We start from the raw sequence: 12,334 nt of genomic DNA, 5'->3' as shown, positions 1-12,334 counted from the left end.
TATCACCAAAAGTAACTACATTAAATGCACAGTGACTCTATATCAAAGAACCTCATGTGTGTTCAATTAATGTATGCACCACTGGTTTATTGCACTGTTTTGTCCCAATGTATGTTTAATACTCTATTTAAAAAACTTAAATAGATTAAATTATTAACATTTTGATTCAGAAAAGGAATAATGGACATCTTTCTGGACCAAAGTAAGAGACTTTGAAACCTTGTGAAGGTTATTCTTATGTCTAATACTGATTCCATAAACTGGGGTGTTGGTTTGAAAAAGATATATTTCAAATATTATTTAAGAATTATATTCATTTTTTTAACCCAGGAGGAAGAATATAGCAGAGAACAAACTTGAAACAAAAAAATCAAAAACAATTTTTTTCTTTTTTTACAGAATGAGTGAGTACACAAAGCAAACAAAAATAAATGAAAGAAGTAAAATACAACAAATGATGACAATAATTCAGAACAGAATTACAAGAGCCTTTGGCTTAAGCTCTCCACTCAAAACCAGAAGACCATAATCAGTTCTGTATACGATACTGAAAATCACAAACCACGCCTCCATTTCATGTGCAAAGTTAACTGTTTTCACTGTTGCAGCCAGCCCTCTTACATAACTGAGCATGGCTACCGAATTCAGTTATCAGCTGCTTGCACATAGACAGCAGCCTGAAAATCTCTCTTCACATATTGGAAAATGTCTTCTGACAAACATAGCAACTTTAACATTTGCCTTCCTTCTTGCCCTAATAGGTATTAGAACTGAATGAGTAAAATATTACTGACACTAAATTAAATCAAGAGAAGGAAACACCAAAATTGCTCCCTAAATTTACTTAATCTTGTTTCCAAGCTAAATAACCATCCATATCACTCATCTAATGAACATAACAGAACCAGCAGCATACTTTTCTGTACCTGTTGCTGATTCTCATACTTTATTTGAAGGGATTAATTTGGAAATGACATGTTAAGAAAATCACTCTCACAAATCAAATACCACAAATTATAGCATGAATGAAGAACCTATATTTACATCCATACTCCGCAAACCACTGAAGTGAATGGTGGAGGGTATTAACCTTGGCACCAACTATTAGGGCTTCTTCCTGTTCCATTCTCATATGGAGCTTGGGAAGAATAATTGCTTAAACACCTTTGTGTGCACAGTAATTTATCTAATTTTATCATCATGGACCCTGTGGGAATGATACATAGTGAAATTGTTTGTCTCATCTATGTTCCTCTTATTGTTATTGTTATTATTATTATTATTATTAAATCATATAGATCTAGGTACAAACTAAAACCCAGAGAAAAAGGATATGACAATACTTACGAATATCTGGGTATGGAAGTGGTGGTGCAGATGGAGTCAGATTTGACTGACTTGGCAGTGGTAACAGTACATTTGAGAATCCCAGCTGACTTGTGCCAGATGTGATATCAGCTGCAGTATTTGCAGGATATGGTGCTGTAGGGAACTGTGATGGTGGTGGTGGATATGGTGCTGAGGCTGTAGGCGGTAGGGGTAATTTTTCAGGAGTATTTTGCAGCAACCCAGGTGGGATATATGTAAAGAGGGGAATGGTTCCTAATGTTATTGGGATGTTTACATGTAAGTTTGTGTGTGGCCCACTAATTTCAGCTTTGATCTGTCAAGAGAAAATATGACAATGATGTTATGTTTAAATTCTATTCTGCTTATAAAATTTTTGAACACTATTAAAAGAAAATAACATTTCATAAGTTATGCTTTGTGGATCAGAACCAAAGGAATAGTTAAATAAATTGGTATCTCAGTCTTTAGTACTGAAGGAACACATTTATTTTAGTATACACTGTCAGCCCTACGTACAATTCCCGCAAGAACATAATGACAATGTTGTAATACCTAAAGCAACTTCTTATTTAAAATATCAAGTGGAGAATACTTACATCCAAGCAGTACTCAAGATCAATGATGCCACAATTCTTCAAAGTGGATGGAGGCAAACTTGGAATTTTCAACTGTTTGGTCCATGTTTTAGATTCATTTTCACCCACAGGCTCAAATGTGATAGTTTCTACTTTCTCTGATGTTTTATTTGTGCGTGTGCTGGGTGAATGAGCAGTGAAGCATACATTCTGAAAAAAAATTAATACTGCCAATATCATTTATGAAAAGTTACACAGTGTACTGAACTAGTTCATGATACTAGCACTATAGCGAGTGATCCAGTATAGCCCTGTTATTCATAATAGGGGTATAACTACTAACAGGTTGAGGAAGAAGCAATTACATTGCAACAATAATACATAATACATTTTCTCACACCAGACTATAGTGTGTAACACTGTGGGCCAAGTTGTACATTTTCAACTGTAGCATATCAGTTACTAAGAACTGTTACGATATGATATTTTATGAAGTCTGGAAACACAGATTATATTAGTACCTCTAGTAAATTACATAATTCATTACTGAATCATCAACAGCTGTAGAGCTCAGTATAATGTTTTGTTGGCATACCAAATTTCGAAAGCTCCTTTGCAAACAAACACTCAAATTAACATTTTCATTGCTCTCAAAACTGTTCTACTGAAAACTACCTATACAGTTTAGATGAACCTTGAATCAGCAAGTTGTTTAGTTGTTAGGAACAAACAGAAGACATTTTGCACTATTTATTGTTAAAAAGTAATAAAAAATTGATTTTTGATGTAAAATCTTAAACCGAATGGCACCAGTAATGAAACCTATGTACTACTTTGTTGATGTGTCTGCAAAAAAGTGACATATGCAAGACAATGTAAATCTAAAATTTATCACTGTAAATTCATTTACTTGTAAAATCAACAGTACTGTTCAATTTTTGTAATTTTTGTTGGGCATATAATCTGAAGTTCTGTATACAGCCACAGTTCTGGTCTCATCTACATTATTTATTCATTAATTGATTATTTTTGTAAAATATTAATATTATGTGATATTGATATAAACATTAGTTTTAAGAAGAGAAATGTTAAACCATTTCGTAAATACAGTAAAATCTTTTAACAGCTACGCATAAATGACAAACCCACAAGGCAGACAGGATGCCTAGATAACATTATATATAATTTTCAGCTAAACAAAACAGAGTTTGACACATTTAAACAACATTTCTGATCACGGTTCACAAAAATTATAAACAGCAAAATAACCAAAACCTGTTCTGAGCATAAAAGAATAATAAGATCAATTAAACACTCAAAGTCACCAAGTTAATAGGCAAACTGAATTCAGTAAAATGGGATAAAATAATAACAAATGCTGATGCCAATGAAATGACCAATAATGTTTTAGACCTGCCAACTGAAACTTTTGAAGTGTTTTGTCATATATACTACAAGAAATCATCCACAAAAAATAGGTTGAGCTAAAGCACAGACTATAAGAAACTGATAAACTCCACATCTAAGCAGCATAAGAATCATGATGTTGCTGTATCATGATATATTAAAGCATAATAATGTTGACAAGGAAACGTATGTGAAACTGAAAAGCTTCACAGGTCTGCAAAGAAATGATACCTATATAATGAACTCAGAGAATAAATGCAACACTTCATGCTAAATTATTAAAACAGAAATAGTTTGTGAGATAAAGTATGCCAGACGCCAATTCCATATGATGCTCTAAATGTATATTTTGTCAGTCCACACACAGATGACAAAGTTGAAGAGAACATGAGTAAGGCAGAGAAAGTGCTGCCAGAAATAAATGATAAGCTAACAGACAGCTTTTACTGTATGAGATTTTCACTCTGCAGCGGAGTGTGTGCTGATATGAAACTTCCTGGCAGATTAAAACTGTGTGCCGGACCGAGACTCGAGCTTGGGACCTTTGCCTTTCGCGGGCAAGTGCTCTACCAACTGAGCTACCCAAGCACAACTCATGCCTTGTCCTCACAGCTTTACTTCTACCAGCATCTCGTCTCCTACCTTCCAAACTTTACAGAAGCTCTCCTGCGAACCTTGCAGAACTAGCACTCCTGAACAAAAGGCTATTGCGGAGACATGGCTTAGCCACAGCCTGGGGGATGTTTCCAGAATGAGATTTTCACTCTGCAGTGGAGTGTGTGCTGATATGAAACTTCCTGGCAGATCAAAACTGTGTGCTGGACCGAGACTTGAACTCGGGACCTTTGTCTTTCGCAGGCAAGTGCTCTACGAAAGGCAAAGGTCCTGAGTTCGAGTCTCAGTCCGGCACACAGTTTTAATCTGCCAGGAAGTTTCATATCAGCGCACACTCTGAGTTGGTCCACCTCTGACCCTTATGCAAGCATTTATTCAACTTGGCAGTGATTGATAGAATTGTTGGATGTTCTCCTGAGAGATATCATTCCAAATTTTGTCCAATTGGCATGTCAGATCAACAAAACCCTGAGCTGAATGGAGGGCTCTGCCCACAATGTAGTTCTCAGTTAGAGAGATTTGGTGACCTCGCCGGCCGAGGTAGGGCTTGGCAAGCATGAATAGAAGCAGTAGTGTATGGGTGGGCATTATCTTGATGAAATGTAAGCCCAGGATGGCTTGCCATGAAGGACAACAAAACAAGGCATAGAATATCATTGATGTATCCCTGTGTTGTAAAGTTGCCATGGATGACAACCAAAGGAGTCCTGCTATGAAATGAAATGGTACTCCAGACAATCTCTCCTCACTGTCAGTTGATATGGCAAGTGATAGTCAGGTTGGTACCCCACAGTTGTCTGGGGCAGACACATCTTTGCTGCTGATTGGGGTTCAATTCAAATCAGGGGTTATCAATGAGACAATTCTACTCCAATCAATGACAGTCCACCCTCAATGGTCAGTGAAGACATATCTGAAGATAGCTTGGACAGCAGTGGGATACCAACATGACTCATCCACCAACCGGCCTGACAACCAAGAATTTGGGGTGCCATTTCATTTAATAGCAGGTCCACTTTGTCACCCTAACAGCACAGTGGCATGTTGATGATATCCTATGCCCCATTTTGTTGCCCTTCATGGCAAGCCATCCTGGCCTTACATTTTAACAAGATAAAACTTGCCTCCACATGGCCAGATATTCTACTGCCTGTTTTCATGCTTGCCAAACCCTACCTTAGCCAGGAAGGCTCCCCAGCTGAGAACATTTGGAGCACTAAGGGCAAGGTACTCCAACCAGCTCAGGATTTTGACTAACATACCAATTGGACGTAATTTGGCATGATACACCTCAGGAGGACATCCAACAATGCTACCAATCAATGCCAAGTTGAACAACTGCTTGCACATGTGCCAGAGGTGGACCAACATGTTAATGACTTGCTCAATTTATGAATCTATTTCTCTTGAACAAATCATCGAATTTTTGTGAAACTGCAACCATCTGTCTGTCTGTATGTGTACATCACATCTGCTGATTTCTGTGCCATTCAGGTAATTCCTTCATGGCGCATATTTTTGTCTTAGAGAGTAACAGAACACTGTGTGCTTAAATAAAGGAACCAATATTTTTTATCTAATTATATACTTAGCTCCTTGCAATATAGGTTCAGCCAAAGCAGTTGAGCACATGGTAGCAAAAGTGTACAATTGTTCTGAAAATAACTTTGTTGGACCCAAGAAAAGCATTTGTTATGGTTTCCCACAACATTCTTATCAATAAGCTCCACCACAATGGAATGAATGAGAATGCTCTGTGTCTAATGCAGTTTTACTTATGCAATAGAAATCAGTTAATGAAGATAAATAACCAAAGGTCAAAATGTCTTCCAGCTATAATGTGTGCACCTCAGGAATATGTTTTTGTGCCTTCCTTTTCCATTACTTATATAATTAATTAACCCACAGTTAAGCCATGTGATGCAGTGCTACACACAGATGACATAATAATGCACCTTGAAAATATCAAATACAGTATGGCAGTAGCAATGGAGAGCTGTACAACTTGGTTTGAAGCAAATGTAGTTCCAAGAAATGACAGTATAATTGAAGACATAATATGCAATCTGAATATTCCCAGTCATGACAGCAAAACAGTCAAACTATTATGATTTCATATAGCTGCTGATTTCTGTGCCATCCATACAGACTAGCACATGTCATCTACCTGCTGTACAAACTGAAGGGTATTTAAGCACTGGCAAGAGAGCTAATGATGATGTAGTGCATCTTTTATGTTGTTCAAAAAATAAAAATAGCAAAAAATTTGTAAGCAGAAGAAATGTTGTTGTTGTCGTTGTTGTTGTTATAGTCTTCTTTGTGAAGACTGGTCCAATGCAGCTCTTCATACTGGTCTATCTTCTGCTAGCCTCCTCTTCTCTGTATAGCTACCACAACCTATGTTCATTTGAAACTGCTTACTGTATTCAAGCCTTGGCATCCCTTGACATTTTTAACCACCACACTTTCTTCTGTTACCAAACTGACAACTCCTTGATACCTTGCATGTATCCTTTCAACCGATCCCTTTCTTTAGTCAAGTTGTGCTATAAATTTCTTTTTCTCCCAATTCAATCCAGTACTTCCCTATTTATTATTCAATCTACTCATCTAATCATCAGCTTTCTTCTGTAGCTCCATGTTAGAAGTTTCTATTCTCTTGTTAAACTATTGAAGATTTGGCTGTTTGATGCCTTTCACAATTGCATTTGTCAAAGACATCAATTGGCTTCATTCTCAAAAGTTATTTGAACATTATATTTTCTTCTTGTCTGAATTGCTCATTGTCTACATTTCACTTCCAAATAATGCCCAAAAATATCTTCTGACCTTTACAATGGGAAAATATTTTTTGGTGATAACATAGCAGTTATTCATTAACTTCCCAGATGATCAACCAATTAACTGTGTATTTCTCTCTGAAAGTACCCACATAAAACAAGAGGTAAAGCATTTCTCTATCAGAAGAGTTTTGTGATAACAATTGTTACTAAATCATTGTTTTCCTAGAGACCTGTGAAAAGAAATAGCAAGAGGCTTTGTGTCATATAGTCACTTTTAGCCATATAAAATGAAAACTGAGACAATAAAAAGACAGAAAAGATAAAGATGGATGTACAGCAACAAAGATCAAATTCCATAAAAGTCTCGAGTTTCTGGAATTGATAATACTCATACAAATGGTACAGAGGTGACATGAGATCTTGAAACTGTCAAAGATGGAACAGAAAGTGAACATTCTTTGAACTTAGAGAGTTGGTGGTGCTTCAAGCACCTAAAAGAAGCAGTACGTAAAAACTAAAATCACTCAAATGAATAACAAATATGGTCTGAATTACTCTTCTTTTAGTTTCTGTTTTCATGTACTCTTGTACTTGTAATAAAAAACAACAAACTAGTTACACTCTTTTGTCATCGTAATTTTACTTAACCCTTTAACTGCTCTGTACGTGTTAAGGCGCGTACCTTTGTACCTGTCCCTGTGTGCTCTGAATGTGTTTACACGCGCCACCAGTCCTTCTAACTGGTACTCTGAATGTGTCCATGCGTAGACACATTCAAAGTACCAGGTAGAAGGAATGGTGGTGCATGTAAACACATTCAGAGCACACAGGGACAGGTACAAAGGTACACGCGTTAACACATCCAGAGCAGTTAAAGGGTTAACTGCCGGCCACATGCATTTTCTGTAAATAAGCCACTGGAGGGACAATGGCTTTCAAGGTTATTGTCATCACCTTGATGACGTCCACTTGCAACAGTAGTGGACACAACATTGATTTTATGAACAATATGACAATGTGGTCGCACACCCGGAAGTACGTTTTACAGAACTGCACATTGTCATTGTAATTGGAAGTTTTATTATTATGAGAGTTCTCATCATTCATAAATATTTTATTATTTATCTTGAGAAAGATTTAAAACTAAAAAAATTTGGACTTTGTGTAAGGTATGTTTTCACACACAACAAATTTTTCGTGATTAGAATTATTTTCAATTGGGAAAAAGTCTATTATATACTGGTAGTTACCTTCTTAAGAGAACAGGTAACAATACTTATTGTCTCATTTGTTCCATTATCAACTTCTACAGTCACAGGTATCTCTTGCCCAGAAACAAATCCAACAGCTGGAACATTGCCAACCAAAGTCAGAGGACCAGACCTACAGCAACAACAGCATAATGTTTTCTCAGCAACAGTTGTAACTGGTTCCTGAAACAAGGTAGCAGAAACTACAGTGATCTTAGATATAATAAAGGCTGATGCATATAGTATGTGAAAAAGCTAGTGCTACATGGTACACATGAAATTTTACAATGTGAGCCTCTTGTCAGATATATAAAATCCGATTCCACACTTTTTGACATTTCGATAAATGCACTGCCACCAATAACTCTATTGCCTATTATCAATTTTGCTGTAACTGTTGGTTAGCACCAAAAGATGTTGCAGTGAAAAAGAGAAGAGTGTTGAATGGTCTTTTAGTACAACTTCTTTCAATGATTAAAAAATAGTGGTGATTTAAGTTTAGGTTTCTCAATAATTGGGTTGTGAGTGACTAAGAAATATTTAATATGACAGATGTGTAAATGAATAAAATAACAATGTAATGATATTCACTATTATTGGTTATTTACACCCCACCCAACACTGCAAAACACACATACAGCTCTAAATTATTCTTAATTGTCTTACATAACAATTGCATTCAAAGAATAAAAGAACATGTGCAGACAAACCACTTAAAATCACAAACCACAATACTGCATCAACAGTAGATACTGACAAGTCAGCTATAAATCATCCTATTCACATTAAAGTTTCCTCTTAATCAATTTTTAGAGAACAGGTGATACATAATATTTAAACATTTTCAATGTTTCTCAGCAACATTTGTAACTGGTTCTTGAAACAAGGTAGTAGAAACTACAGAGATCTTAGAATAAAAAAGCTGGTGCATATACTATTTAGTATGTGAAAAAGGTAGTGCTAGATGATACACAGGAAATGTTACAACATAAGCCCCCTGAAAAGGAACATAAAATGCAGGTAATTTAAATCAGCAACTGGTTGCCAACTAGCTGACAATTCAGTTGCTGTAACAGCACAACCCTGAAATGAGAAACTGCAGTTGACATTTGTGAGCTTGGAGGAAAGTGAGTAGTGTTTGTCACACCTGAGCACCCTTTTGTTACGCTTTGTGTGTCAAGTTCAGATGCAAGCTCAAAGGAAGATGTCATTCCCTATTATTATTACACATGAATGAAAAAGCTAAGAAAATTCTAGATTCATCTGTACATCTGAAGAAACAAACTGCAGACTGTATGTAACTTTCAAGGAGCTGTAACAGATAGATGTGAAATTCATAACTTTTTATAGAATGACTAAATTGTTCTACAGTAATCTGGTACAGATGATTTCTTCCACCATAACACATCATTACTTTTATTTTGAAAACCTAGATGTCTTGAGATTGATTTATATTGAAATGTGGTGGTGTTAATTTGTGCTTGTTAAGTTAGTTGTATGTGAACAGAATTTTGTTTACATGTGTGTCAAGTTATTGGCATACAATGTATGTACTTACATGTATGGCAATGTTATTACCAAATGCACCCAAACAGGACCAATTGCTATTATTCTTTTCTTGGCTGTGGAAGAACAAACACTGGTAGACATCCATCAGAGAAAGAAGAATTCTTACGCGCATGTCTGTCAAAAACTACCATTGTGGAATGGTACAACAATGGGTGCTGCTATTTCATGAAAGTGCATGTTACCGTATTGCAAATTTCATAGTCCAGATGTTATGCCAACTCAAGTGTGAGACACACGAGCAGCCATCCTGTGGTCCTGATTTCTCTCCATGTGGACATCACACCTTTGATCCCTTAAAAAAGGCCTTGAAGGATCAATTATTCCTGTCAGACGAGGATGTGCAGCAGGCAGTTACAGACTTCTTCATGCAGCAGGACACAGTGTTTTACCAACGGGTATCTTCATAGGATGATTGCCCCAATGGCCACCGTGATTTTGCCTGAGTGGCATACCAATTGCGGGCTGTATGGCCTTGGAACAGAAACTTTTTTGATCACCCCTGTATTTTTATGTTCAATCACATGATGAAAAATGGATATGCACAATCAGCTGTCAACAAGGCTATCAATAGGTTTAAACTATCTATATACTGATAGGGGCTTTCAGCTCTTGACTATGCCTATGTTAGCCAAGACATATCATTGTGTGTTGTTGGCCTTACAGGAGTTCAGTTGTTTGTTAATCAGTTCAGTTTTTACTTGCAGCTGAACTGAATGTAAGTGCTGCCATTTATTGTTTCTAGCTGTGTGCTATTCTGATAGTTTCTAATTATAGATAAGTTTGTAATAAGAAAGATGAGGAAAACTGATTTTGAATTATCCATTGGTGTTATATGATATGTTACAAATATGTACATATCACCATAATAGCCTACAGTAATTACATTTCTACAGTAGTTTAATTTTAACACTGGAGTCATTATTATGAGACAGGCAGAGCTTTGGAGTTGCAGTATATCAGTTTTTCACAATGCAGTGGACTAGTAAACACATTTACAAATAACATTAAATGAAAATCAATGCATAAAAATACACTTTCATTTGCCAGTTTCACCCAAGAATCACACTGATAACCAATCTGGTCACCTGGGCAGTATTCACAAGGAACACCTGGAGTGCAAGGCTGAAGACATTTATGGCATTTGATGCCCCACATACTGTCTACTATGCAATTAAATATTGGCTGCTAATGACAACAGGGGGTAGGACTGGAGGTATCCAACAGTGAGCACAGCATGAGGCTACAGAGTATGGCTGAAGTGGTTAGTTGATAAGTAACTCCCAACATTGAGACTGTGCTAGTGGTTTTGATGCAAAGCAGACCAGTGGCAAAGATCAAAAAAAGCAAAAATTGCATTATATATACAACAATGGTTGCTGAAGTTGACACTTCATCAGAAAGGAACCTAAGGAATTTTGCACAGTGAGAAAGAAGTGGCAGATGAAATTTTAGCATTTCTACAAGGTTAGTCAGTGGAATGTGTGGTGTTCTATATACTTGACTATGGAGACAGTGTACATGGGAAGTACTATGATGACAATAAGTACTTAACAAGTGAAAGTGATACTGAAACAGCTTTGAACCATGTACTTCATTATTCTTGTCAGACAGGGGGGGACAAATCCCATCTCCAGTGAAACGTAATAAAGGCAATTGTTGTCCAAGGAGCAGGTACTAAACATACACTACTGACCATTAAAATTGCTACACCATGAAGATGACGTACTACAGACGCGAAATTTAACTGACAGGAAGAAGATGCTGTGATATGCAAATGATTAGCTTTTCAGAGCATTCCCACAAGGTTGGCACCGGTGGCAACACCTACAACATGCTGACATGAGGAAAGTTTCCAACTGATTTCTCATACAGAAACAGCAGTTGATCGGCATTTCCTGGTGAAACGTTGTTGTGATGCCTTGTGTAAGGAGGAGAAATGTGTACCATCACATTTCTGACTTTGATAAATGTCAGATTGTAGCCTATCACGATTGCGGTTTATTGTATCGCGACATTGCTGCTCGCATTGGTCGAGATCCAATAACTGTTAGCAGAATATGGAATCGGTGGGTTCAGGAAGGTAACACCGGACACCGTGCTGGATCCCAACGGCCTCGTATCACTAGCAGTCAAGATGACAGGCATCTTATCTGCATGGCTGTAACAGATTGTGCAGCCACGTCTTGATTCCTGAGTCAACAGATGGGGACGTTTGCAAGACAACAACCATCTGCACGAACAGTTCAACGTTTGCAGCAGCGTGGACTATCAGCTCGGAGACCATGGCTGCGGTTACCCTTGACACTGTATGACAGACAGGAGTGCCTGTGATGGTGTACTCAACGACGAACCTGGGTGCACTAATGGCAAAACGTCATTTTTTCGGATGAATCCAGGTTCTGATTACAGCATCATGATGGTCACATCCGTGTTTGGCGACATTTCGCTGAATGCACATGGGAAGCGTGTATTCATCATCACCATACTGGCGTATCACCCGGTGTGATGGTATGGGGTGCCATTGGTTACAAGTCTCGGACACCTCTTGTTCGACTGATGGCACTTTGAACAGTGGACGTTACATTTCAGATGTGTTATGACCCGTGGCTCTACCCTTCATTCGATCCCTGAGAAACCCTACATTTTAGCAGGATAATGCATGACTGCATGTTGCTGTTCCTGTACGGGCCTTTCTGGATACAGAAAATGTTCGACTGCTGCCCTGGCCAGCACATTCTCCAGATCTCTCACCAATTGAAAACGTCTGGTCAATGGTAGCCGAGCA

At 37.4% G+C, this 12,334-nt stretch overlaps 1 protein-coding gene across 2 annotated transcripts in view; it reads right to left on the bottom strand.

Moving 5' to 3' along the window:
* LOC124778031 (arrestin domain-containing protein 3-like) overlaps positions 1 to 12,334 on the bottom strand; it is a 123,853-nt gene that overhangs the window by 62,148 nt on the left and 49,371 nt on the right. For both annotated transcript variants that reach the window (XM_047253612.1, XM_047253613.1), the window contains exons 4-6: positions 7,981 to 8,163; positions 1,947 to 2,135; positions 1,348 to 1,663 (exon numbers count right to left, since the gene is read on the bottom strand). In XM_047253612.1, the coding sequence (XP_047109568.1) occupies positions 1,348 to 1,663; positions 1,947 to 2,135; positions 7,981 to 8,163 (688 nt within the window). The remainder of the gene's footprint in view (positions 1 to 1,347; positions 1,664 to 1,946; positions 2,136 to 7,980; positions 8,164 to 12,334) is intronic.

This window comes from Schistocerca piceifrons, chromosome 2 (assembly GCF_021461385.2).
Source record: "Schistocerca piceifrons isolate TAMUIC-IGC-003096 chromosome 2, iqSchPice1.1, whole genome shotgun sequence".
NCBI lineage: Eukaryota > Metazoa > Arthropoda > Insecta > Orthoptera > Acrididae > Schistocerca > Schistocerca piceifrons.
The sequence above is the reverse complement of the archived record's forward strand: the minus strand, read 5'-3'. Positions and strand labels throughout refer to the sequence as shown.